Source organism: Heloderma suspectum, chromosome 2 (genome assembly GCF_057233095.1).
Source record: "Heloderma suspectum isolate Gila_16-S chromosome 2, 16-S_ref, whole genome shotgun sequence".
Lineage (NCBI taxonomy): Eukaryota > Metazoa > Chordata > Lepidosauria > Squamata > Helodermatidae > Heloderma > Heloderma suspectum.
Window position 1 is genome coordinate 264,506,340 of NC_139459.1, and position 25,986 is coordinate 264,532,325.

General features: G+C 39.7%; 1 protein-coding gene across 27 annotated transcripts in view; it reads right to left on the reverse strand.

Annotated features, from left to right (window-relative positions):
- MAPK9 (mitogen-activated protein kinase 9) overlaps positions 1 to 25,986 on the reverse strand; it is a 63,015-nt gene that overhangs the window by 16,491 nt on the left and 20,538 nt on the right. For 13 of the 27 annotated variants that reach the window (XR_014788419.1, XM_084839056.1, XM_084839062.1 and 10 more), the window contains 10 exons: positions 23,990 to 24,162; positions 22,976 to 23,105; positions 17,752 to 17,810; positions 16,019 to 16,157; positions 13,706 to 13,871; positions 13,357 to 13,395; positions 11,916 to 11,987; positions 4,375 to 4,557; positions 3,507 to 3,631; positions 1,013 to 1,076 (listed from right to left, as the gene is read on the reverse strand). Coding sequence is in view for 25 of the 27 variants with exons in the window: in XM_084839056.1 (XP_084695182.1) it covers positions 1,013 to 1,076; positions 3,507 to 3,631; positions 4,375 to 4,557; positions 11,916 to 11,987; positions 13,357 to 13,395; positions 13,706 to 13,871; positions 16,019 to 16,157; positions 17,752 to 17,810; positions 22,976 to 23,105; positions 23,990 to 24,111 (1,099 nt within the window). In the remaining 2 variants the exon portion in view is untranslated. Of the gene's footprint in view, positions 1 to 1,012; positions 1,077 to 3,506; positions 3,632 to 4,374; positions 4,558 to 11,915; positions 11,988 to 13,356; positions 13,396 to 13,705; positions 13,872 to 16,018; positions 16,158 to 17,751; positions 17,811 to 22,975; positions 23,106 to 23,989; positions 24,163 to 25,668; positions 25,789 to 25,986 lie in introns of all 27 variants that reach the window. The other 14 variants (XR_014788420.1, XM_084839074.1, XM_084839067.1 and 11 more) reach the window with 3 other exon arrangements.

Sequence of the window (25,986 nt, forward strand, 5' to 3'; positions counted from 1 at the left end):
CCAGTCTGTAACAGTGGAATGATCCAAACCAATCAGAAGCTGCCTTGGGGGGCGCACCCGATGACAGCACTGGACCACTGAGGGGGTGGGCCAAGCCCCTCAGTTTGCCCTGTTGCAGCTCCAGTGCTGTCACTGTCTGCACACCTCAAAGAGTAGAATCTGATTGGCTCAGCTCACTGCCACTCTACCAGACTGGAAGAAATACTTCAGATTAAAATGGCGTGTGGCTGCTGCCTCAACCAGGCCAGCTCAGCCTTTGCGGCACATGCTGGCAGCCAGAGAGGCTGCCTATCTTCTATCTGTCCTTGCTAGAGAAGAAATGCCCAGTCCAGTCCAGATGTAAAAAGCACAACTGGGTCAGGGAGAAGGGAAGAGAGGGAGAGAAAAAAGGGCAGTGGCAGGGACGGAGTACAGCATCCCCTTGATCCAGCAACAAAAGTTATTTTAAAATAAGGGACCCCCCCCCCCAACCCCACCCCGCTCCAAAAAGTCACTTTGTCCAAACCTGGAAGCACCTCTGTTCACTAGCACCTTTTCCAGAAAGACTTCAGATCATCTGCCTAATCCCTATACTTTATTGTAACTAAGCAAAACCACATGAAATTGAACTATTAACATATTCTTCCTCTGCTTACCTTTGCCTCCATTTCTCCTAAACTAATCTTCAATTATTTTAAACAACCCAGCTTTAAGAAGTTTGGGTATTTAGCCTATTCCTGCTTAGTGCAAACACTACCAATAGATAGCTAGCTAGATAAAAGAGTAAGAAATAAGTTTAAAATCATCAGGATATCAATAGTGACCTTACTATAATGCATTAGTAATTTGCTTAGTATTATAGAATACTGACTTCAGTATGCTACTACATTCTGATTTTACTCAGTCATACAAAAACAAAGTCATCTTTCTGTCATAGTATATTAAGTTTTTAAAAAATTACTTAAGACCTTCATAGGGCGCCCTATAACAAAATGTTCTCAGAGTGTATTAACACATAGTAAATATTGGTTACCTTTCCATTCTTCAATGGCATGTTCTCTTTCTTCCAACTGTGCATCATAGATTTGAGGTGGGGGCTACAAAGAAAATAAGGTTTAAAATATAACTCTTCTACTTCATCTAATTTTACTGAACTCCTATGGAAATCCAGGAGCTAAACAGGAGACAATTATTTACTTATTGAGCGTGGGAACTATTACTTTGGAAAGTTCTCCTGTTTAAACTCCATCAAAATGAATGGGAGCTGTAAAAGAACATGGTTATGTCTAGTAGGCTTTTAATCAACTTTCGGTCATGCCTGTCAATATTGAAGGTTTCAGATGGTGCGGAGGTTGATTTGTATTTCCGTACCCAAATCTCCCATACAAAACACTGTTCATGGTGCAGTTAAGACCAATCTACTTAAAAAATTGTCCTCAAATGCCATTTCAACCTAAATCCAGTGCTCAATTGCATACAGAAACTTTGGCTCTATTAACTTACATCAAACATGTTGCACTTCTGCATGTTTAAAAACTCCTCCCAGAATTTTTTTCATACAAAAAAACCCTAGTTAAAAAGAGCAGGAACTCCTATTTTTGCTTCTACCTTTTGATTTTTGCTGGACATGCTGGCTCCCAATCACAGCCACACTGAAATCCATGTTTCCATTGCTTTCTATAGACAGCTCTTACCTCCATCCCAGGGGAGAAAAGAACATAGTCTAAAGGAGGCTGGAAGTTGGCATCCTGTGTGAGTTCATTACAAGTCTATGCTTTCCCTTCCCTCTTTTCTCCTGAAGCTCTGCTTATCTGCTTCTCTGATCAACAATTCCCCCCTTCTTCCTCCCTTCAGGGATGATTTTTTAAAAATTGCTGGTAAGCTCCATACACATGTGGAGACACCAAGACGTTAAGAATCAAGCAGCACTTCCTCATCCTCTTGTACTTTTCTGAATAACCACAAAATATAGATTGTTCTCCAAAGGGTTCAGGAAGGGGGCTGAATGGCAATGAATTATGGATCAAAGTTTGATCAACCTTCATAAAGGTAACTAATGAATGATACAGCCCTAAACGATGTACAACTGCTGAAACATTCTTTAAAGAAACCCAGACCTAACATACCTAGCATTTTTCAACAGCAACTAACTCTTTCTCTTAATAAAAAGTGAAAACTAATTTTCAAACAACTATCCAAGCCATTTTATAGACTGCAGTATAATTACTGTAGCACTGTGGGTTGGATTCGTACTTTGCCTTCTCCATATGGAGGAGCTCCTTCCATTCACAGAAGGTTTTTGATCAAGTGGAGGGGTCCTGCTGACAGAAATGGGGGGAAGTGATTTTTGCCGATTCCACCCTCCCCCTGCAGCCCTCATTGCCACCTCCCACAATGTTCCTAAGAATCCCCCAACCCTCCAGAGCAGATTTTCAGTGGGTACAGGGGACTGCAGGAAGGCAGAAATTGGCAGAAATTGCTTCCCCCCTCCCACCAATGAGAGCTATTTATGTATAATATTTTCTAATGCAAGGAGAATTCTGAAATTCTAGTGTCCAATCAGCCTCTCTCTCTCTGAGCAGAGCCTGGGCAGCTCTTTGAAATACACCTGACTTGAAGGCAATGTAAACAAGGGAGACAACTAAAATGCAGGTGGAGGAAGACTCCTGTATGTTCTGGAAGAGGCTGTACTATCCCAAAGGATCAAGTTCATATGTCTGGGGTACCCTTGGATCCAGCACTGTCACTGGAGGCACAAGTGGACTCAGAGCAGCTTTTATCAGAATATAGGAATTACGACCTTATCTGGACAGAAACAGCCTAACTACAATTATCCATGCTCTGCTAACCGGTTCGGATTTACTGCAATGCATTACATATGGGGGCTGCCTTTGAAAATAGCCTGGAAACTTCAGTGAGTCCAAAATACAGCAGCAAGGTTAACTGGAACTGGCTGATATAACCACATTACACCAGTGCTTTTGCCCTCTGCACTGGCTTCCAATACGTTTCTGGATCCAATTCAAAGTCCTGGTATTAACTTTCAAAATCCTAAACAGTTTGGGGCCATCTTACCTGAAGGATCATCTCCCCCATACATACATACCTAGACCTTAAGATAATCTTCTCAGGCCCTGCTCCCAGTGCCCCCAACCAAATGAGGTGTGGTGGGTGGCTACTAGGGAAAGGACCTTTTTGGTCCTGGTGCCCTGGTTGCAGATTGCCCTCCTCAGAGAGGCTCATTTGGCACTTACATTGTGGTCTTTTTGGCACCAGGTAAAGACCTTTTTATTTCCCCAGACTTTTAAATTTTAACGTATTTGCACTAATATTATCTCATGCTGTTGGTTGATCTTCTGTTTTAGACTTGATGTCTGTATTTGGTTTTGTTTTTTTTACTGTAAACTGCCCTAGAGAACCTTTGTTATTGGGATAGATAGATAGATAGATAGATAGATAGATAGATAGATAGATAGAAAGAAATATAAAATTAAAAATTAATGACCACATTTTAAAGGTAAACTTACCGCTTCAGCTTCAGCTGGGTCGTACCAAACTGTGATATAAGGGTGACGCAAAGCTTCATCTACTGAAATTCGTTTGTCTGGATCTACTACTAGCATTTTTGATAGTAAATCTCTAGCTTGACTGGCTATAAAATGGAGGGGGGAAAGGTGTGATTGTTAGCAGCTAAAGCCTTGAAACATAAAGATCAGGTAAAAAATGCATATTCATGGCAAAAGCATGCTAGGAATATCTATCCTTATGTTTGCAATTAAGAGGGAGCAAGGAATACTGGATCTTGGGACTAACACAGTATCAGATAAGCAATTGATACAAACAACATGCTTGTGGTAAATAGCATATTAAAAATAAATATCTGCATTTATGTAAGCAATAGACAGTACCAATAAAATGTGGTATCAAGTAGAAATATTTTGTTTTCATTATAAAATCGTTTCCATAGTATTGCTTTATTCAACATTTCAGTGGCATTTTAGATTACTGAATTTTGAAAGTTTGATTCTGAAGGTTTGCAACTTGAATTCTCATTGCTCTACTAGCACAAATTACTTTGTTCACATCAGGTTGATTCAACTGCACCTTGATTCAACTGAAAATAAAAAAACAACCCAACAAAAGAAGAGAAGCCTATTAACTGAGAGGTTAACTCATACAGTTAGAATTTAAATGCCACAAAGCAAGAAACTAAACTAATCCTGCTTCAAGAATTAGCATGGTAACCTGTGTTACAATTTGAGGTAGTAAAAACCTCTACAAAAAAGATAACTGCTTAACAACATTGAGAAACATGGAAAAATGAAAATATTTGTTTTACGTGTTTTGAAACGAACAGGTGCTTATTAAAAGATACGCACAAAAATGAAACCTTACTTTTTAGTTTGTCACGATCAGATTCTGATGGAAATATCCAGTCTGGAAAGAGCTCTTCAAATTTGATACCTGGATATTTTGGCCTGTTTTCTACATAGTTCCGCACAGTAGGCTGTAATTTCTTCATGAAGTCTGCTGATGGTGTACCTAACTGTTCAATAACTTTATTCCACTGGTCAATATCTGCAAACATTTCATTTAGGAAAATAAAGTATTCCCTCACCACCACCTCCCCAAATCTGTAGAGTACAAAGATTGGGAATTTAGGACAAATATGGTACAACAGTATTGTTATTTCAGGACAGTATCTTCAATTCATGAAGTGTGTAAAACCACAGATGTTCTCTATATAGCTTTGGGAGAAAAATACAAATTAGGGAGAGCACATTTCTCAGTTTAATTGTGGTTATTTTGTCAGAATACATTGGGTTGGATCTATATGAATGTATGCATAAGAGAGGAGCCTTTTCAATGGGGGCTGAGGGAGGAGAGGTTGGGGAAGTCAGTTTCCATCAGCTCTGTTACACACACATTTATCTCGATGCAACTCTCTAACAGCTCATGCATGTTTCTATGCATATTTACTCAGAAGTATGTTTCACTGTGTTCAGTTAGGCTTATTCCTTAGTAAGTGTGTTTAGGATTGCAGTTTGAAGCAGACTAAGAACTCAATCCTTCCTAAAGTAAGATGAACTCAAAGTACAGTATAGTACAGTACATAGTTTATGGTATACTTCTCCTGGAGGTCAAATTTTCAAAGATTTATGCTTCAATGCCATAAGCTTTGTCAACATTCAAATGCATTTACAGATACTTCCATCCTGATTTCATATTTATAGATAGAATACAGGACAATATTATGAACAATTGAACAAGGCAGGGTTACCTGCAAGTACTGTCCTTCAATTGGCTCTGTGTGCAAACCTATATTCAAGAACGTGCCCCTACAATCTGCAGCAATAGAACCTTTTAAAATGCTGTGAAGAGATCTGAGTGCATATCTTCTTCATTAAGCAGCACAAACCCATATCTAATGGTACTCTTTGAAAAGTAGTGCTCAATGCCCTTTATGCTCAGTTCCCTCTTACTTGGTGGAGACAGCATCATAATGCAAAAGAACATTTCCTAGGGAGAAGAAATGCACAGAGGTACTTGAAAAACTATAGTTACATATGAGCTGAGTTGTTTTTAAAAAAATCTCTTTAGGGTGCAATCTATGCATTTTTAGATAAGCTATCTGGGGAACACTGGGAGTTGTAGGACTTTTTTCTGTCTAAACATGCATATGATTGCACTTAAGGGTGCAATCCTATGGGGATAGGCAGCCACCTCCGAACTCGGAGGATTGTTCCCTCTGCGCTTCTCCTGCCTTGCATTTGAGGCTAGACCGATTTTGGCTGTCTAGCCGTGGGAAGGCAGAGCGGCGGAGGAGGCTGTCGGACAACACATAAGATTGTTGTATCAGCATTTCCGCCTTCCCCGCCCCGGAATGCCCCACTTTGGCCGCTCTGTGCTCCTCTTCCCAGCACGGGGCCATTCCGTGCTGCCTGCGAGGCAGCGAGGAAGAGGGGGGAAGGTCAGTTCCTAGAAACCCACATATCCTATGGCCGTCTAGCCGCAGTCACAGAATTGTTCCCCCCATCACTTCAGCCTCCCAAGACATATCATCACGTATCTCAAGATTACAGTTCTAAAAAAACTGGTATCAGGGACTTGCTTGCAAAACAAGAGATGGTAAGGAAAATTGTGTTAGTCAGGGATTCAATAGGAACTATGGTTTCTATCCACATTATAAAGAGTTTGGGTAAAATCCAAAACAAGTCCTACTTGGGATAGACCCATTGAAATGAATGGAGCTTAAGTTAGACATGATTTATTTCTGTGGGTCTAACTCTGAGTAGGACTTGTGCTGGATTTTACCCTTTCAGTGCATTTTTATGGATTGTAACTGGATTACGAGAATGGACTGTTTGCTTCAGATCTACCTGTTTGACTGTCTTTTCAGACTCAAAGCCTCCAGTTCCACTTAGAGCATCTGAAAGCTCATGGAAAGTTATTAAAACGTTTGAACTAAAGCAGCTACTCTATATGTGTGCTACACTTAATCCTCAAACTTCCTTGTTGGACAGTCAGCCTTTCACGTTGTCGGATATGGAAAGAAGTACTAATAAGGGACCTGGAACAATACAGGTACAGGAAACCATATCTCATACAATCTCAAAGAACCCTCCCCAGAAATTATGGATTTGTGGGCAATCCCACCACATATGTAATTGTGATCCCCAATAGTGATCCCCAGTAAAATTTACTCTTGGTGTCCAACAGACCTCTGCAATGCTTTGTAATAGCTTTTGTTGGGAGTGGAGGTACACACAGGAATATAAAGTATTATTATTTTACAAAGGGAGAAAATATATACTCCAATGCTTTGAAGTGGCACAAAAATGGAAAGTATGATATGGGCAATGTACTAAGTTATTTACCCTACCCTATTTTGAGAAGCTGCTGAGGATAGAATGGACCCTAATTAGATTCATTTGGTAGTTTCACTTTCCCATTAATTTCAACTTGGTGGAGTTTGCTAAACTATTAGGGCTCCAAATTAAATGTATTTAAAACAACAACAACAACAACAACAGAAAGCGGGGGGATATATATGAGATGCCACAGGACAACTGACCTCATAATTGTTGAGGAGCACATAAAATGATATAGGTTTGGTTAAAACAAAAAGATATTTCAGCCAGCTGCTGGGAGTCCACAGCAACCCCACAGGTTTTGGAGGCACAAAACTGCACCAAACACTTGAAAGTAGTATTTTCTTCTTCCATTATGTTCCTTTCCCAGATCCAAATACCTCAATTCAACAGATGGGGCCAGCAGCCTCTCCACCTAATATTTCTTTTCTTTCTTTTTTAAGGCTCTTTAATGTTGCAGAGGTTTTTTTCTTCTTCAGTCTAGCACCCTCCATTCACTTTTATAGAACTGAAGTACACCCCTCCCCCTCCAATAAACCATTCTTATTTGAAGTACTCATTAGACAGTCTTTGTAAGTACACTCACAAGTTACTAGCCTACAAAAAAAAAATTACTAGCTGACTAGTAATTTTTATGGCAGAGGAATGACAGACAGCTGCATTTCTAAGCAGGGTGCGGAGGAGAGGCTTTCCTCCTTTTGCCTGCCTGGTTTCTATTCTGGGCACAGAAGAAGGATGGCGTGTTCCATTCTTCCTCTGCCAGCCTGCTCATTCACCTGCATGGAAATTCAGGTTACATATGGCCACCTGGCCAATGCTTAAATAAAAGGTGCATCAGATGTGGATTCAATGGAATCTGATTTGGTCATTCCATCTATGGTTATACACAACACATGAGGAGAGGGAGAGCTCTAGTCCTGCCCTTTAACACGCATTGCTGTTGCCCTCAACTCTTGGGGGCCAACTGTCTGAAGAGGAGAGCCTCCTGTATCCATGGAGGCACTCCACATGAGCCAGAATGCTGATTTTTGGATCACCTGAATAGGGCTGATGAGTTCTTCCATTCTGGATCACTGGATGGTCAGTACTGGCCTTTAGGACCATATGAAGCTATCCGTGCTTCTCCCTCAATAGGGCCCTAAGGCAACCATACTACTTCTTGGTGGAAGATGCTGTCAAATATCCTGAGTTATCTATTGTGCTCCTGTAGGCTTTATAGAAGCAATTCCAGATGTAGGACTGCACAGAGGACACAATGAAGAACACATGCATAGAATTTCTTATACAAGAATGTATACATTACTAAAATAGCTTACTTTCAGCACATCTGCCATTAAGGCACCATTACATGGTTCTACATGATTAGACATGCTAAAGATTACTTAGTTTTTCCTTGCTTAACCAAAGGCAATTTCAACATCAAGTACCATCAAAGATGAAAAACATCACATGCTAAATTGTGCAAATAAAGACAGCTTCTGATCTGTATAGATAAATGTATTTTACTGAAAAATTCCACCAATCTAGAAACAAAGGAGGCTTAATTCAAGATATTATGTTTAGGTAATCCACAGTGTAATCCTATACCTGTCTAATCAGAAGTAAGTGCCTTGGCATTCAATGGGATTTATTCCCAGATGTATAGGACTGTAGCCTTGAAGAGCTTGAGTACAAACCATGTATTTCACCACTGAATTGCAGTATATATTTTTTAAACATAACTTTGTGCAGTTTCTGCTCTCTGGTGCCTTCAGAAGCGTGTTCTAAGATAATGAAACTACTTTGTAATTTCTTGAAAGGAGAAAACAATGATGTTTCACAAGACTGACAAGTGTCAAATCAGGAAAGACATAAATTGAGGTCTATTGGGCATCCCTACAAACCTAGAAGATCAATAGCAACAATCCAGTTTTCTCTGTGTGCACATGTGTGCATCTATAGAAGTGCCCCTCATCTAGGAACGAAGATGCATTATGCATCCATAATGATTACACAGTGTACGCTCCTGTCTCTAGAAATGAATGAAGTGCCTCCAAGAATGGACCTCTATATGGCTCACTAAAGTCACTGGATTGTAGCTAATGAGGTTTAAGATGAAAACATCTATTGTCCCCTCTCCTCCCACATTCCTTCTGAATTCCAAAGCCAGAACTGCATGGCCTTTCTAATTACCAGAAACGATGTATGTAACATGTCATGCATACCTAACATCTAGCTAGGTGTGCCAGATCTGAGAGAGACAGCAAATGGATCACACAAGTCTTTAACATCCAAAACCACTGAGGAGAATCTTTCACACCTAATGCACTTCCTAAATAATGTTTTGTTATTGTTCAGAATAGTACTTTTTAAAATGACAGCATTTTCACTTTCTAACACTTGTAGGAAAATAACTGGATGAGTGTTTTTTAACTAAAATACCAATCCTTGATACAAGTAGTAACAAGACCAACCATATCCTCACTCATAAGGGTCATTTACTCAGGATCCTGCCAGAAAACTACATCAGAGAAGCTTTCCAAAGATGTACTTCCATCTGCCAAACAGGATTTTCACAGCTTAAATATACAAGGAGTATGGCAGATAGCACTGGAATGAAGTTTCATTCCCAAGATAGTAATTTTTCTGACATTTTAATTCACAGATATAAGCGTCTGCCCAGACCACAATAATGTAATCTTGGACAGATGGACAGGGCAGCCTCCTTTTGTCCTGTAAAAAAACCCACCTAGGGATACTAAAAAAATAGGATATACGCCAAGCAGAAATACAAGTCTACCTGAATATAGGTAACACCTCTGGGAGTAAGTTCCATCAAAATATCCTGGGAACCAAGACTCAGTTCACTTGTCTTCTGGAAACTGATGATCTTAGGCTCTCAGATATTTCAGTGCTGATGAGTCCACTGAATGCAGCTACAAAGACACCAAGGTCAAGTCGTAATACAGAATTACACTATATTTCACTTTTCTGGCTTACTAGAGCCCCAGTTTTAATCCTGCCTGCCTGCCTTTCTCTCTCTCTCTCTCTCTCTGAGCTAAAGGCAAGCAATGCTTCCACCAGACCAACGACATGATCTTGCCCCACTCCCCAACCTACAGCATACAATTCACTACTTAGGAAGTATACCGGCAGAGCAAGAAGCTACAGAGAAATAAATATAGCAGGACCACATACACTGTAGAGAGGGACAAGAACCTCCAAGTAAGGGGATATTCTTCAGTGATGACAAATACATTCCTGCAAATGCTCACTGGTCTACTCTATTTGTCAAGCTTTCCCAAGTGAAGTACTGGAGAGGGGGGAGTCTAAGCCACAATATTGTCTCCAGCTGCAATAGTCTTGATGGGTCAAGAGCAAAAATGCTCCTGACCCCAATGGTCACTCATCCTCTTCATAACTTTATCGAATTCTTGTCCTGAATCCATAAGTTTGGGGTGAGCTGAGCCTTCAAACTGTTACGTTTTCTAAAAAAAAGCTTTGGTTAAAAACGAGCGCTGATTCATTTGTTTAGACTGGAGATCTGTAGCTATTAGTTTTATCTGTTTAAGCATTATCAATCCCACTGCAGCTCTTGTGCCCAGCATCTTCCTTAACCCACAATGCTCTCCCCCATGTGAGTAATTATCTGTTACTCGGATAATGACATTGGGCCTGTTCACACAATCATGGAGGGGGAACAAGCTGCCGTGCTTCTTTCCCCCTCCACGTGTAACTAGTCGTGTGCTGGGGTGGTGCGTAATGGCCCTCGTCAACACAGCTTGCCATGTCATACAAAGCCAGTGAAGGTGGCTTGTTGCCATGGTTAACAAACTACCCAGAACCCTAAAACAGCCAATGGGTTCTGAATGGTTTGTTAACCATGGCAACAAGCCACCCTTGCTGGATTCACACAACACAGCAAGCTGTGCCAGCGAGGGCAATTATGTAAATCCTCCTGGCATGCCACTGTGGTTTGATGGAGGGGGAAACAAACCATGCCACTTGGGTTCAGACAACACAACCAGCTACGCTGAGGCGGTGATTATGTGTTGCACCCGGCATGCACCACGATTTAAATAAGCCACTGTGGCTTATTTTGATCATGTGAACCAGCCCTGTTATGGTTCCTATATAAATCACATGGATGGAAAAGATTCTGACATAAGAAAAACAACAAAACCATTCATATGTGAAGGCTCACACCTTTTTCAACTGTCTCTGCTCAATCATGCAAAGTACCAATGTCTCTTGAAATATATTAAATGATTTTTGAAGAGATTGTGATTGCCTTTAAAGTCAACAGACCTATTAATCAACAATATAAGGCAACGAGCAAAGAAATAGGCACCAGATTGGTGGAATTCAAACAAGATACATTTATTGCACAAAGATTTGTTAAGCATGAAAGACATATATGAAGACAGCAAATATGAAAACTAGTGTTAACATGCAACTGACCGGAGACAGAGCATACATGAAGAATTGTGTTAGGTTGGTCATAAGGCTTTGGAGGATAAAATAATACATATGGGAGAAAATTGAAAAATGGAAATCAAGCTTCTTCTATTTAATTGTGTTATTAGGTTAACACATGATCAACCATTAAGATTCTATGAAATTAAGCATTCAGAATTATATTTTCTAACCTGCATGCCTTCACTATCCATTTGAAGATAACAGGATAAGAACTGACAAGACAAAACCATTGTTGTGAGCCTATTTCCACTGTGCAGAGAAATGCAAAAAAGCAAACAGTATGAACTTTGAGCAATAGTTTTGTGGAGTTTTCAGTCTAAACAGTGGCAATAACGTTAAGGAAATTTGCAGCATCATTAAGACCGCAAAAAGATGAAGTTCCTAACACGAATGATTAATGTTCAAACCATGAAGTTAAATGCGACCAAAAAGAGTAAAAGTTTAGGTGCTTGATTAATATCACAAATTTCAAACATGTGTGGCAGATCCATTCAGGAAAGAGAAGTATTATGTTGAGGGCAGGGGATTAGCATCTTTTACATCCGTGAGTGAAGTAACTCTTTGGTAAATGTGGATTAGGATTCAAAGATTATTAGGGAAGGATACGATCAGTGCCTTGGAATATCACACAACCTTTCACCAATTCTCCCATGATGCAACCAACTGACCAGATATCAACTGAAAGTAAAAATGAAATGATAAAATTATGAAGTGTCATGAACTAAAGTGGAAAACAAAAAATATTTCTACATTAAAAACACAATGCAGAAAATGAAACTGCTAACACATGTTTTTGAACAATATGAACCAGAAAATTTAATCTAATTGCAAATTTTAAATTTTAGACAAAGAAGGACTTGCGTTAGAAGCAATAGCTTATATGGCAGGTTTGACAATTCCTCAAAATGTACTTTAGTCTTATTTTTAATTGTTTGCATTTGTGCTCCGTGAAAGCGCTGTGAAGGATACAATCTCTTCCTGGAAACAGGACCTTATGGAGGACCATTTCTGCCATTATGCACCCAACAGACCAGATATCCACTATCAAATATTAGGTGTAATGGGGACAAAAATTAAAAATTTCTTTTAAAATTCTACAAATATATTTTCAAATGCTAAGCGTACACTGAATATTTAAAACTATTTAAAATTGTACAGAAGTAGTTATTAAGAATAATCCAATTTTTTTACCCTAGACTGCATTATACAGTCTTCTATAAGATATACTCCAATCCAAAGAAAGAGTTGTACTTACGTTCTATTGAAATTAATGGAATTGAGTTAATCATTATTAACTTGTCTCACTGATTCCCATGACTCAAACACAATTCACTTTCTCTAGACTGAAGCGCATATTGATCCAGATCTATGAAGTCTTCATGACTGTATATTTTTATGTTATAGCAGATTCCCTACCCCAACTTCAGACCCATTTCGCATGAAACGATGGCAAAGCATGGGTTAATTAACCCCTGATCTCTCAGATCGCATGCCTGCCACATGCCACTGCATCTTTGCATAATCAATCTCTGATCAGCCCAATTAGAGCTTGTTTCACGATGTGCAAATCTGGACACTAAGGGTTATTTGTGTGTTAAGCAATCCATACTTAACCTACGATAAGTTATTAGGTTAACTGTGTGTTGTTTAAACCATGAGTATCCCATAATGTCTGGGTTCACAAGTCATAAAACAACCTCTAATCAGGTTGATGAGAGGCTGATAACGCAAAGTGGTAGCAGAACACACTAGGCATACGACCTGGCAAATCGTGGGTTCATTAAACCATGATCTGCCACTATTACGTGCAAACAGGCTCCAAGGGTAAGCTTTGTTGCACATTTTATCATGAGAAAAATCTGTCATTGTGAGTCATTGTGTCTTAGGGTTGGGTTGCCAGGCTGGAAACCTGGGAAATCAGTTTTGCCATTAACTTCCCTTCTGTAGCCAGTGAGATAAGGCATGAGGTTGTCCTCATCCATCATCACAAAGGGGTAATCAAGAGTGAAAGTCCCAAACCCACAGTAGGTACTGGACAGGTACTTACCAGCAGGAACTGAGAGGTTACGCTGGATGAAGGAGGTACCTGGAGCAGGAGTGCAGTTGGTGACTGAGCAGCATTGCCCCATCCCTCTGATGCCACCTCTTGATGCCCTCCAAAAGCACAGAGGGCCACCCTCACTCAGTGACTGCTTAGCAGTGATGGCTGAGTGCTGTAGCCTCCTCTGCCTCACCAGCTGCATCTCCCTAGTGAACTATAGTCAAATTACATAGTGGTAAGACTACCACAGCTGGTTCTCTCAAACTACAATAAGCTATTCATGAAATAGAGAAATTTAACAACTGATAAAGTACCCCACAGACAAACAAATACAGCATTCCATCCTGCAACTTACCATTCTCTTTATATCCCATGCCAAGAATAACCTCTGGTGCTCTGTAATATCGTGTTACTACATATGGGGTCATCATGAAATTAGTACATGCCGTCCTTGCAAGTCCAAAGTCAAGGATTTTGAGAGTACAATCTGATTTTACTACTATATTGCTGGGTTTTAAATCCTAAAAAAAATGTATTAAATTAAATGCTCAACAAATGGTATAATCCATAGAAGTCAGCACAGGTTATTACTCCATTTCAAATTACCAGATGCAGCTTTTCATGCAAAATCTTTGCCTCAGTTAAAACAGAAGACCCACAGCCAATGTAGTATAGTGGTTAGAGCACTGGGTCTTGGATAAGGAAGACCTAGATTCAAATCACCTGGCAACCATAAAACTCACTGGATTGTTTCCATATGATTGAAGACTTCAGGGAGATGCTACACTCTGTCTCCTCTGTTCAAGATGTTAAGTTCTTTGGGGAGTGAAGTAGCAACTTCTTGGCCTTATCTTGCCCCAGCTTAAGTGTTTTTTAGACAAACTGGAAAAAATGCTTGAACTTGTCTAAATTAGCATTTTGAATGTGTGGACATTTGAATGCTGCATTCAGGTATTTTATTCTTTAGCATCTCATGGGATATTTTGTTTCACTAATATTATATTACTGTTTTACTGGCAGTGTGAGCCACCTTAAGGGCCTTCTAGGTGGATAGATTATTAATATATTTTAAAAATAAATAAATGTAAGATTGCACAGACCTAAATAAATATCCAGGCAGAACTATTCCAAAGCATGTCAAAGCAGAGTGGTGTCTTGTACATAATTTAAATACAGTTGTCTAGCAACAACAGTCCTTCCTTAGAAACAGGTTTCCACAAGTTTCTGCTATAAAGTACTAGAAGTGCTGCATTTGGGGTTTGGGGAAGAAGAAAGAAGAAAGAAGAACTGGGGTGGGAAGTCTTGGTACCCTTCACGTTTCCTCCCTTGAGGTTGTGAAGGACTCTTGAGTGAAATTCATCTGCTACGGAAGGGGAGTGATAACTGAACTAAGTTTGCAGGAACCCTGTCCCTAGCTCCTACCCCATCTGGCAGCTGGTTGTGGTTAAAAGCTTTTTTTCCTCTAACCCTTCCTGCTCTGTGAAAATGTGAACACAGCAAAAGGCACTCAGACTTCTACAGCACTTGCAGTGCAATCCATTTCCTTGTACCAAAATATTTTTCTTAGCTTAATTCTGTAAACAAATGCAAACTGATACCTTTGGAAAATAAAATACTTGAAGAAAATAGGTCAACTTTGCAAATATGTTCGAACCCTCAACATCCATTTCCCATCTCTTCTCCTTTAATTCCCCACCATCATCCATCGCTTCCTATTCCTCCTGGATACGCAATGCTATTTTCTCATGACCAGCAAAACAGTTGGAAGGTGCAATACTTTCCAAGCCTGGGAACCCCAGCAGTGGCGACAGCTGCCAGCAGTAAGGAGCTATTGGCTGGTAAGAAGACTATAATGTTCTTGTAGCTGTTGACACTGCTGATCCTGCCCCTTAAAGGTCAGGAACAGTAGCATACTGCCCCAACATTTTTGTCTGCAATTTACCTGCTGGCAGCCATTATACACACTCTACAAACAGGCAAGTGACTAAATGAAACAAAGTTATATTAGACTGGTCCAAAGGAGGGAGGGGGTGGAGGAAATCAGATTGCTCCTTACTGATATTGTGTATGGGGGCAAGTATTCTTTGTATTCTCAATACAAAGAGTTTTTTGCATCTAAAAATGAAGAGATGTTACACTGCTATTACAATTCAGGTCATCTTCACCCATCTTAAATTGCTATTAATACGTATAGTTTTGTTTCAGTTCAGTGTCAAAATCTCAGGCACAGCAGCAAAATAATAAATAAATAAATGTCTAAAAGGATCTTACCAAATTGTGTGCCTGGCCAACAGAGTGGCACATAAGAGTATGTTCTGGGTAATGACACATCTAATTTATCTATGAAAAACACTGCCACAGGGTACTTTTTGATGCCCTCTTATATATGAGTATAGAATGGGATAACGTTTAAAGAAGAAAATCTATCTGCTACAACATGAAGTAAGAGGAACTTTTGCTCTGATGAGTAGATTTGACCAGGGGATAAGAAGGAATGGCTTCAAATTGGCACTGCTTACAAGTTTCCCCAGAGCACTTGACCAGTCTGATCCATCAAGGCATTTCTTAACTGTCATTGAATTACCAAAATTTAAATATAGCTGAACATTATGAATGAGGGTAAGTAGGAAAAGGCAGTTATGAATGTGATTGTAATAGCACTACCTACTCTGTGGATGATACCAGCTGAATGGAGATGTTTGATACCACACAACATCTGGTACAGAAGGTAGGACATCCTTTCATGATCCAGCTCCATATGAATAACTTGGCATAAGTTAGCATCCATGAGTTCCATAACCAAATACCTGATGTATTTAAAAAAAAACACACCACATTTCTTATTTATTCTCATTCTCTCTCTCTAATCCACCAGGAATGTTTTCTTCTGTGTAAAATCTATTGCAATGAATATGGATAATACAGAATTATAATGAAACTGATGTGCAATTCTGAACTTTCTTATGCAGAAGATAATTCCAATGGAATAATGCTTAATATATTTAAGCATTATATATAATATTTACTGTATTTATATTTACATATTTATTTGGACATTTATATGAGGAAAATCAAACTCAAGGAGGGTAACAATAAAAATATGAGTCACAACAAAATTTAAAAACAACCCTAACAATAAAACGAAACCATATCAAGAGCACAAGACTACCAATGTATCAAAGACTCAATATTTCAAAGGCTCAACTGATATGTCACAGTTATCACCATTAAAGGCAGAAGTTGGCCATAGTAAAGTTGAATCAGATAAACAGGAATGCAGCCATTATGTCATACTTTGAATCAAAAGTACAATATACCAGCAAGTACACAAATAATACAAAGCCTTCTTCGCAATGCACAAAATGGAAAAATAGAGAAAATTGTTTCCCATACTTCCTAATTAAAATTGACATAGACATATGCTATGAAGGAAACTGGATTATCAAAACTGAAAGTTATTTCACTGTAGCCAGATTATTTTAAAGGAAAGATTCCATTTGTAAAAACAAAACACCTCTTCAACAAAAGCATTGCTATGCACATATCATAAAAGCTGAAGTTCTGTGAATTTTTACATTTCTTAGCAGAAATATCTGAAAGTAATCCAGACTTGAGGAATATATTATTTGACTGCAAGCCATCTCCCAATGATGTTAATAGGCTAAACTTCAAGTCACTCATTTATATCCTAACTCAAAAAGGTTGTCAGGTTATTTGTGTTTATTATTGGTTTGACTGCTCTTTTGGCAAAGGGAAAACAAATAACCAAAGATGACAGTTTTGTGGCCAATAAAACAAAAGTTGAAAAAAAGAAAAAAATGTATTTTCTCATTTTTAATATAGTCCTGATATTTACTGGAAGTCCATTAAGGGCACAACCCTATCAGGTTGCTGCCCACTAGATGGAAGCCTCCTGTCCTCCTTTTTTCCAGTATGTAGGCCTCTTGAGTTTGTCTGGTAGAGTTGAGCTGGAGGGGACGGGCCCAGGGCTGAAGAGGCCACAGGATACAGCATAACCTGGCCTCTCCTCCCTGGCCACTGGTACAACCCCCTTTCCCTCTCCCCGAGGTTGTGACACCGACTTTGGAAGAGGAGTTGCCACGGAGCTTTCCACAGCGGCTGGGAGGGGGGTGGAGATGAAGATCCAAGTGGGGATTTTCACCTCCGAGGTCGTAGCTCTGTCTATGGCCTCAGAGATGACAATCCCCAGTATCCTATGGCCCCTCAGACAATGTGTAAGATTGTCTTATGTGGGATTGTGATCTAAAAATTTCTCCAGGAAACACCATATATTTAAAAACAAATTATAGGTCAAATTATGCTATGTACAGCATATGGAGAATTTGCTCCTAAAACTCTGAAACAGATATTTATCAAGAAAATATAATAAAATAAACTTACACATCTTGAAATTCTTCTAGTGACTTCTGTGGTGTGAATACATTTAATAGACTAATTATCTGTAAAACCAGAAGTAAAAAAATCATAAACATTACCACAATGCTCACAAAACAAATAAAAACAGTGCAGCATGGCAACTGTTAAATAATTTTTTTACCTGAAACACAGCAGCAGTTTTAAGAACATCAAGAAACACATGGTTAACACAATGGTTTTCAGACATCTGAGAACAAGCTCACTATCTCCAATCTGTAGAGTTTCCATAGTGTTAACTTTTTTTGTCAAGTACCATAAGGAATGATCAATAAAAATTAGGTACATCAAGGGTGCAATCCTATGGCCTCTAGACAATGTTTAGACGGACATAGGATTTGTTGGTTCCCAGAAACCTGACTCCCCAACCTCTCCCCCACCACCTCGTAGGCGGTGTGGTTTGTCCCCGGCTCTGTGCTCATAAGAGCAGTGTGGAGCAGGCAAAAAGTGGGCATTCCTGGTGGCGGGAAGGGGACCGTGAAAGCGCTGTTACGACGCTTCCCATGCACCATCCAGCCTCCCTGCTCCCAGCTCTGACGCACCCTGGCTAGACAGCCGAAATCGGTCATCTAGGCACAAATGCAGGGTGGCTGGAGCATGGAGGACAGGATCCCCTCTGTGCTCTGCCCACCCTGCATTGGATAGTCAGCCACCTTCAAGTTCGGAGGCGGCCGACTATCCTCACAGGACTGCACCCTAAGGAGCTAAATTTAATGGATGGATTAGATTTATAATAATGTAGTTATGGACTGATTGTTAAGAAGGTATAGCATAGGAATTTTCATGTAGGACCAATTTTTACATTATGGGAGTAGCATGGTTGCTTCTCATAGGAATATAGGAAGCTGCCTTATACCAAATCAAACAGCTGGTCTATCTAGCTTAGTACTCTACACAGATAATCAGCAGTTCTCCACTGTTTTAGACAGGAGTCTTTCACAGCACTATCTGGAGCTGCCAGGGATTGAACCTGGGACCTTTTGTATGCAATGTGATCTATCACTGAGCTACAGCCCCCTCCAGTAACACAAAAACAGTGAAATCATGTGATAAGGCTGGATTTCATTATACATGGCAAGTCAGTGTAACCATGTTTCTGGCCTCCACCACATAATCTCACATGTTTTTATGTTAGTAGTGTAAGTGGAGCTAGACCATCAGAGAAAAGCAGCCATGACACCCTCGTAATGAAAGAATTAGCCCTCAGATTAGTGGACAATAAGAACATCCATTATTTCATCTGCTTTAGCTATCCATTATTTTGCTATTAAGTCAGAAGTAATCAGAAGTTATCTGGAATAAGAGCAGTGAACCAGGAGTTTAGATTGTGGGTGAAGAGGATATACTGTACAATAAAATTCAGAATGTTCAAAACCTACAGTAAAATTAGTATAAAGTGTATACTGAGACTTCTAACTAATTATCAGCTTTTCTTCTGAAAGCAGTAATTGATTAGTCGAAGGATTTTATCTACAATGTATTGAATACTACTTACACTGGGGAATACCTGGAGATAATTAGGCATAAAATTATAGCTTCCAACTGAACTATATTTGAAGTAGCTTGGAAATAAATATTGTAGGAATTATCTTCTTCCAGGCCTTCTAGCAAAAGAATATAGTGCTGAATTTGACACTGATCAAGAGAGATATATAAACAAAGGACTCAGAGAAATGTTGCAGGTGTAGAACAAAAGAGAAGGATTTTTTTCAGACTCACCCATATTGTCCTTTAATGTGAAAATTCTGGGTTAAAGCTCATCAGGTAACCAAGAACATGACTGGATAACCCAATCAATTACTACTAGGGTTTTAAAATGTTATTAAAGAGAAATATACTGGATTATTTTTAATACATTTGCAGAAATATTGGTTACCAACCTGCAGTAGAAGCATACAGTTCCACCACAGCAGTTTGAGGAGCAGTTAGCTAAAGCTAGCTAGCAGTTAGCTAAAGCATGATGTAGTAGTAATGGGGGACTTCAATTCCCTGATATTTGTTGGAAGACAAATTCTGCAAAACATGGCAGAAATTCTCCAGGAAATTCTTGACTTGTGTGGCAGATAACTTCCTCCTACAGAAAGTAGAGGAAGGAACTACAGGACTGGCTATCCTTGACTTGATCCTAACCAACAGAGATGACTTAGTGGATAAAGTAGCAATTACAGGAACTCTGGGGGAAAGCGACCATGTTATACTTTAGTTCTTGGTATTAAGGAAGCAAAAGCCAAGTGTAGCCAAACGCGTACCCTGGTTTTTAGGAAAGCTGATTTTAATAAACTCAGAACAATTTTAAGTAAGGTCCCATGGCAAGCGACTCTAACGAGAAAAGGAGTCCAAGATGGGTGGGAGTTTTTTAAAAAGGAAATTCTCAAGGCACAATTACAAACAATTCCAACAAGAAGAAAAGGTGGAAGACAACAGAAGACGCCAATGTGGCTTCACAGGGATGCAGGGATGGTGTCAGGAAGGCTAAAGCTGAGAACGAGCTGAGGTTAGCGAGGGATGCTAAAAGCATCAAAAAAGCTTTCCTCAGCTACGTGCGTAGTAAAAGGCAGAGGAAAGAAATGGTGCTTTAGCTATTAAATAAGGATGGCAAAATAACAGATGACAAAGAAAAGGCAGAAGTGCTCAATTCCTACTTTGGCTCAGTCTTCTCCCAAAAGCGGGTCTATGACCCCCCTGGCAAAGGCGAAGTACAGGCTGAAGGGGCAGGATTGCAGCTTGAGATTGATAGGCATATGGTCAAGGAACACCTAATTACTTTGAATGAGTTCAAATCTCCAGGGCCAGATGAACTGCATCCTAGAGTAATAAAGGAACTGGCAGAAGACCTCTCAGAGCCACTGTCTATTCTCTTTGAGAAATCATGGAGGATGGGTGAAGTGCCAGATGACTGAAGGAGGGCTAATGTCCCTCCTTCAAAAAGGAGGATAATGTCCCTATCTTCAAAAAGAGTAAAAAGGAGAAACCTGGGAACTACAGACCAGTCAGTCTGATATCAATCCCTGGGAAAATTCTGGAGCAGATGATAAAGCAACTCATCTGTAAGCACCTTGAAAACAATGCAGTGATTACTCAAAGCCAACATCGATTTGTCAAGAACAAATCCTGCCAGATGAATCTGATCTCATTGTTTGATCAAGTAACCTCCCTTATGGACTGTGGGAATGCTGTGTACATAATATACCTCGACTTCAGCAAAGCTTTTGACAAAGTGCCCCATGATATCCTGATGAGCAAACTAGCTCAAAGTGGGCTAGATGAAACAACGATCAGGTGGATCCCACAGTTGGCTACAGAATCGGACTCAAAGAGTGTTTATCAATGGGATCTTCTCATACTGGGGAGGGGTAACGAGCAGGGTACTGGAGGGCTCAGTCCTGGGCCCAGTGTTCTTCAACATTTGTATTAATGACTTGGAGGAGGAGGTGCAGGGAATGCTGATCAGATTTGCACACAAAATTGGGCGGGATAGCTAATACTCTGGAAGACAGAAACAAAATTCAAAGTGATCTGGATAGACTGGAGCGCTAGGCAGAAAACAACAGAATGACATTTCATAGGGATAAATGCCAAGTTCTGCACCTAGGAAAAAGAAACCAAATGCACAGTTCCAAGATGGGGGATACGTGGCTCAACAACACTACAAGCGAGAAGGATCTTGGAACTGTGGTAGATCACAAGCTGAATATGAGCCAACAATGTGATGTGGCTGCAAAAAGGCAAATGCTCTTTTGGGCTGCATTAATAGAAGCATAGCTTCCAAATCCCGGGAAGTACTAGTTCCCCTCTACTCAGCACTGGTTAGGCCTCATCTGGAGTACTGTGTCCAGTTCTGGGCACCGCACTTTAAGAAAGATGCAGACAAACTGGAGAGGGTCCAGAGGAGGGCAACAAAGATGATCAGGGGACTGGAAACAAAGCCCTATGAAAAGAGACTGAAAGAACTGGGCATGTTTAGCCTTGAGAAGAGAAGACTGAGGGAAGATACGATAGCGCTCTTCAAGTACTTGAAAGGTTGTCACAGAGAGAAAGGCCAGGATCTCTTCTTGATCATCCCAGAATGCAGGACACAGAATAATGGGCTCAAGTTATAGGAAGCCAGATTCCGGCTGAACATCAGGAGAAACTTCCTGACTGTTAGAGCAATACGACAGTGGAACCAATTCCCTAGGGAGGTAGTGGGCTCTCCCACACTGGAGGCATTCAAGATGAGGCTGGACAGCCATCTGTCAGAGATGCTCCGACTTGGATTCCTGCATTGAGCAGGAGGTTGGACTCGATGGTCTTGTCGGCCTCTTCCAACCCTACTATTTTATGACTCTATGAAGCAAACCTTACATATATTTGTGAAGATATAAGATCGTTATGAATTTTTCAAGGAAGTATAATGATAAAGCAATGGATAAGAGTGGGTCTTCTAATTGCAATTAACATATAAGTTGTTTCTATGTAGCTTGTTACTGTGCATTGAGAATTAAATTACGGTATTTGAACATAAGCTGTCCAATGGAAAAAGCACACACTGAAGGCCTACAGCAGAAAACCACTCTAGGGCAGTTCTGAGGTTAGTTTTATTACATGATCAAATGTGAAAACTAATAAAATAAAGATCTCTTTCTCAGGATAATGAACTTACAATAGAAGAACGACATAGAGTTATTACCATCAGCTTATATTAATGTTACTGAAATACTTTGATATAATTACTAGAGTTTGCTCCAGTATGACATGTCTTCTTGGACTGACATGGAGATTTGCTTGACACACTACAGCCCAAATCCACAAAGACTCAATTCATATATTACCTATCAGAAATGGTAGCCACTGAAAAACACTTCCCTGTGGTCCAGCTCTATAATCCATCACTAACCGATGGAAGCTTCCAACATAAGATTACTTCCCATTCCAGTATCGGTACGGATAGAAGTGTGGTAGACATAAGGCTATACTATATTAATACTTAAGAAAATTATAATGAAGCTGAGCAACCCATGTGAATCGAGCTGCTATGGCTACCATGTTGCATCAGTAACACAAGAAATAGGCCTAAGACATTCTAAGACTAAGAATAGGCCTAAGACTAAGATGTGCTTAAAAAACTAGGTATATGTTTTAATTATAGTTGACTCAGTTGACATTCGTCCAAATGTTTGGTTCTAATGTATGTTCTATTACAATTACTTACATTTTTGTGATTGACACACTTGAGGAGCACAAGTTCCCTGTACGCTCGTTTTGCATGTGTTTGGTTCTGAAAAGGGCGGCTCAACTTCTTCACAGCAACATTTATTCCAAGGACTGTATCAAATGCAGCGCTGAAACGTCAAAGCAGAAACACCACAATTGCAGATCTTTGAAATCAGGACCATCTACTAAAAGAGCTATGAGTATAACATTAACGGTTGTCTCTGCTCTTGCTTGAGGAGGTTAAAGCGTATTTAACACCAGTACAAATTGTTCTGGGAACACTCTGCCCCTTCTCTTACCCTGACTCGTTTATGTAGATTCCTCTTCTTTGCTGCTTACTACCAATTCTCTGATACCACAAACACCTCCCTCTGCTATGTTATCCCAGGTGCCTGGCCCAGTCCTTTACATTGATTGTGAACAGCTAGGATAGCCCTGCTATTTCTGGTTGAGGAAAGTCAGTGCAGCATTACAGTGGACCTGCACATACAATCTCCAGTGTTTTTTCTGGCCTTAAGAGAGCACAGAGTTTTAATGGTTCAAGACAGACACCTGGAATAATGATGCTGTGGGTGGAAGCAGTATAAGGAAAACAGAAGGCAGACTAAGTTACCTGGAAGAAATTGCTTCTTGCTCAAGGTGAAGGGCAAAATGCACAGGTGAATGAGTTAACACACCTTTCTAATGTCCTTTCTACAATTCTACTTTACTGAACCCAAATAAATCAGATCTTATTAATAAACAATAAGTTTATTAAAGTTTTATGCATGAGTTAAATTTTTAGAGCTGACATTTCTTAAGGGAGGTACACATATACCACAGACAAAAAGAGCAATTCTTTTCTGGAACTGTGGAAAGCAGCTGCTAAGATGATTTTGCAATCTTGTAGTAAAACCTAACCCCATACTTGCAAGTATTTTATATTCTGACAACTCTACAGTTTAGCTTTTTATTGTTTCACGCAACAACTTATATACTGATATTAATACTAGTTTGAGTTAATACTGCTCACCAAACAATGCCTTGAGCCCCCGAGCCAATAGGTTTCAATTGCTGATAGCGTTTTAGGACAGTGAACGTTGAATCTGCAACTTGAACACTGTAAAACTGACTGTCACATTTACTCTCGCTCATGATGTAGTGTCATGTAGTTTTCCTCCTAGGATTTGGCAGAATTTTCAAGTTCTGTATCAAGAGAAACAAAAAATGTGAAATGTTTGAATAAGTTTATTAATAAATCCTTCTATTTCTTTTGCAGCACTCTTTATAAATAAATACACAGAATTAACCAATAACCTTTCCCTTTAGAAATTAGATAACCAAGGAGGGACGAAATCAGATGACTATCTGAAGGCTTGACTAAGGTGATAGAGCATCCTAAAGGGATTTTAGCATAATGACTTGTCATCGCAATGCTATCTTAGAGATATAATTATTCAAATTCCATAGCTTTCCCAGGATATAGTAACATGCCCATTATGAAACTATGCTCCTGAGCATTCATATTTGTTATCACATCAAATGTATCATGCTATGGTAGCATTACCAGAATCAGCAGCTACCTTACAGGGTCATCTAAAGTAATTAAGAGACAAGCGAGTAGACACATTAGAATTTCTTAAACAGGGCTGGAAAAAATGGTTACTTCCAGACACCAAATATTTAGCAGCTCAGACCACCAGATGCCTGGGATTCTTCCAGTCCTGCTCAGATGTGCTCCAGTAGCTATATAGAGAGCTATAAAATTTCTGGAAATTTTGAAGCTATGGGGGAAAATATTGAGATCATTTTTTTAAAAAAAATTACTTTCTACCACTCTCCAAATTTCTTTCCCACAAATCCCCCACACACAATATGCAATTAGGCTTAAAGAAAAAAGTCCCATTTATACAAATACTGCATAGGGCAGGGCAGGGGGTGGCCAAGGAGAGGAAGCCACAGCCAAAGGTGCATGGGCCACATCTGTCCTAGTGCCTGTGCCAGTTGTGATAGCAATATACAACAGTCTCCCCAAAGCAGCACAGGGAAAATTAAAAAAGGCGGGGAAGGCACTATTTGGACAGCAAAAAATAAAATCAGGATTCCCAGTGCCAGCCTATATGGAAACTTGAAAAAAGTCTTTCTTGGTCCTTACGCCAGTGGTAAACTGAAGTACATAGCCACATCAGAAACATCCACACAGGCAGGAAGGTTAAACAAAGGAGGCCAACCACATGCCTTAGTCCTAAAAAAAAACTAGAGAATGTCCTGCTCCTCAGACTGACATCACAGCAAGACAATACCCCATGTGACAGGGCAACACCTGTCAGCCACTGATTCAGGTTTCCTTCTCCTGCCACGAGCACATTACACAAAAATGGTCTCCTGCCAGATACAGGAACTGACACAACCATGAAAAAAACACCAGTAACTGGTTGTGTTAAAAAAGCTGAAGTTCTTCTTTTTTTAAAAAAAGCTAGGCAGTAAAATTCTCAAAGAGACAGATTACGATGAATACCACCACTGCCACACAAGGTTGAACAATGATATGTATTTGAGTTTTGATTTAAAAAATACAGGAAGTACAACTTGAATAGAGCCTGCAGGTGAAGAGAATGTCATGACTAAGGAAGAAATACAGAAGCAGCCACAAAGGAAAACCACAAATGACTGAACACAATTTTTCACTTGATTGGACATTCAAATAAATACCTCTGTGACAACTAATAGTTGTCTGAATTAGTGAAAACACATTATGCCAAAGGAAGATGAAATTTTAGTTTTTCACTCTGAGTAGCGTCAAGCTTCTTCAACTCCTTATCAAATCTAGAGCTGCAAGTATTTTGATACCAGAAATATGGAAAAACAGAAATCAATACTTTTCAGGTTTCTTCACATAAAATTACTTAGTTTTTACCTCTCTCAGTAAGGGCAAGGACAATGAAATTAGAGTACAGATCCACTCTGCATCAAACCAACACATCACATTAAGCAAACAAAATTACCAGTTCTTGAATAGCAAATGCCAGC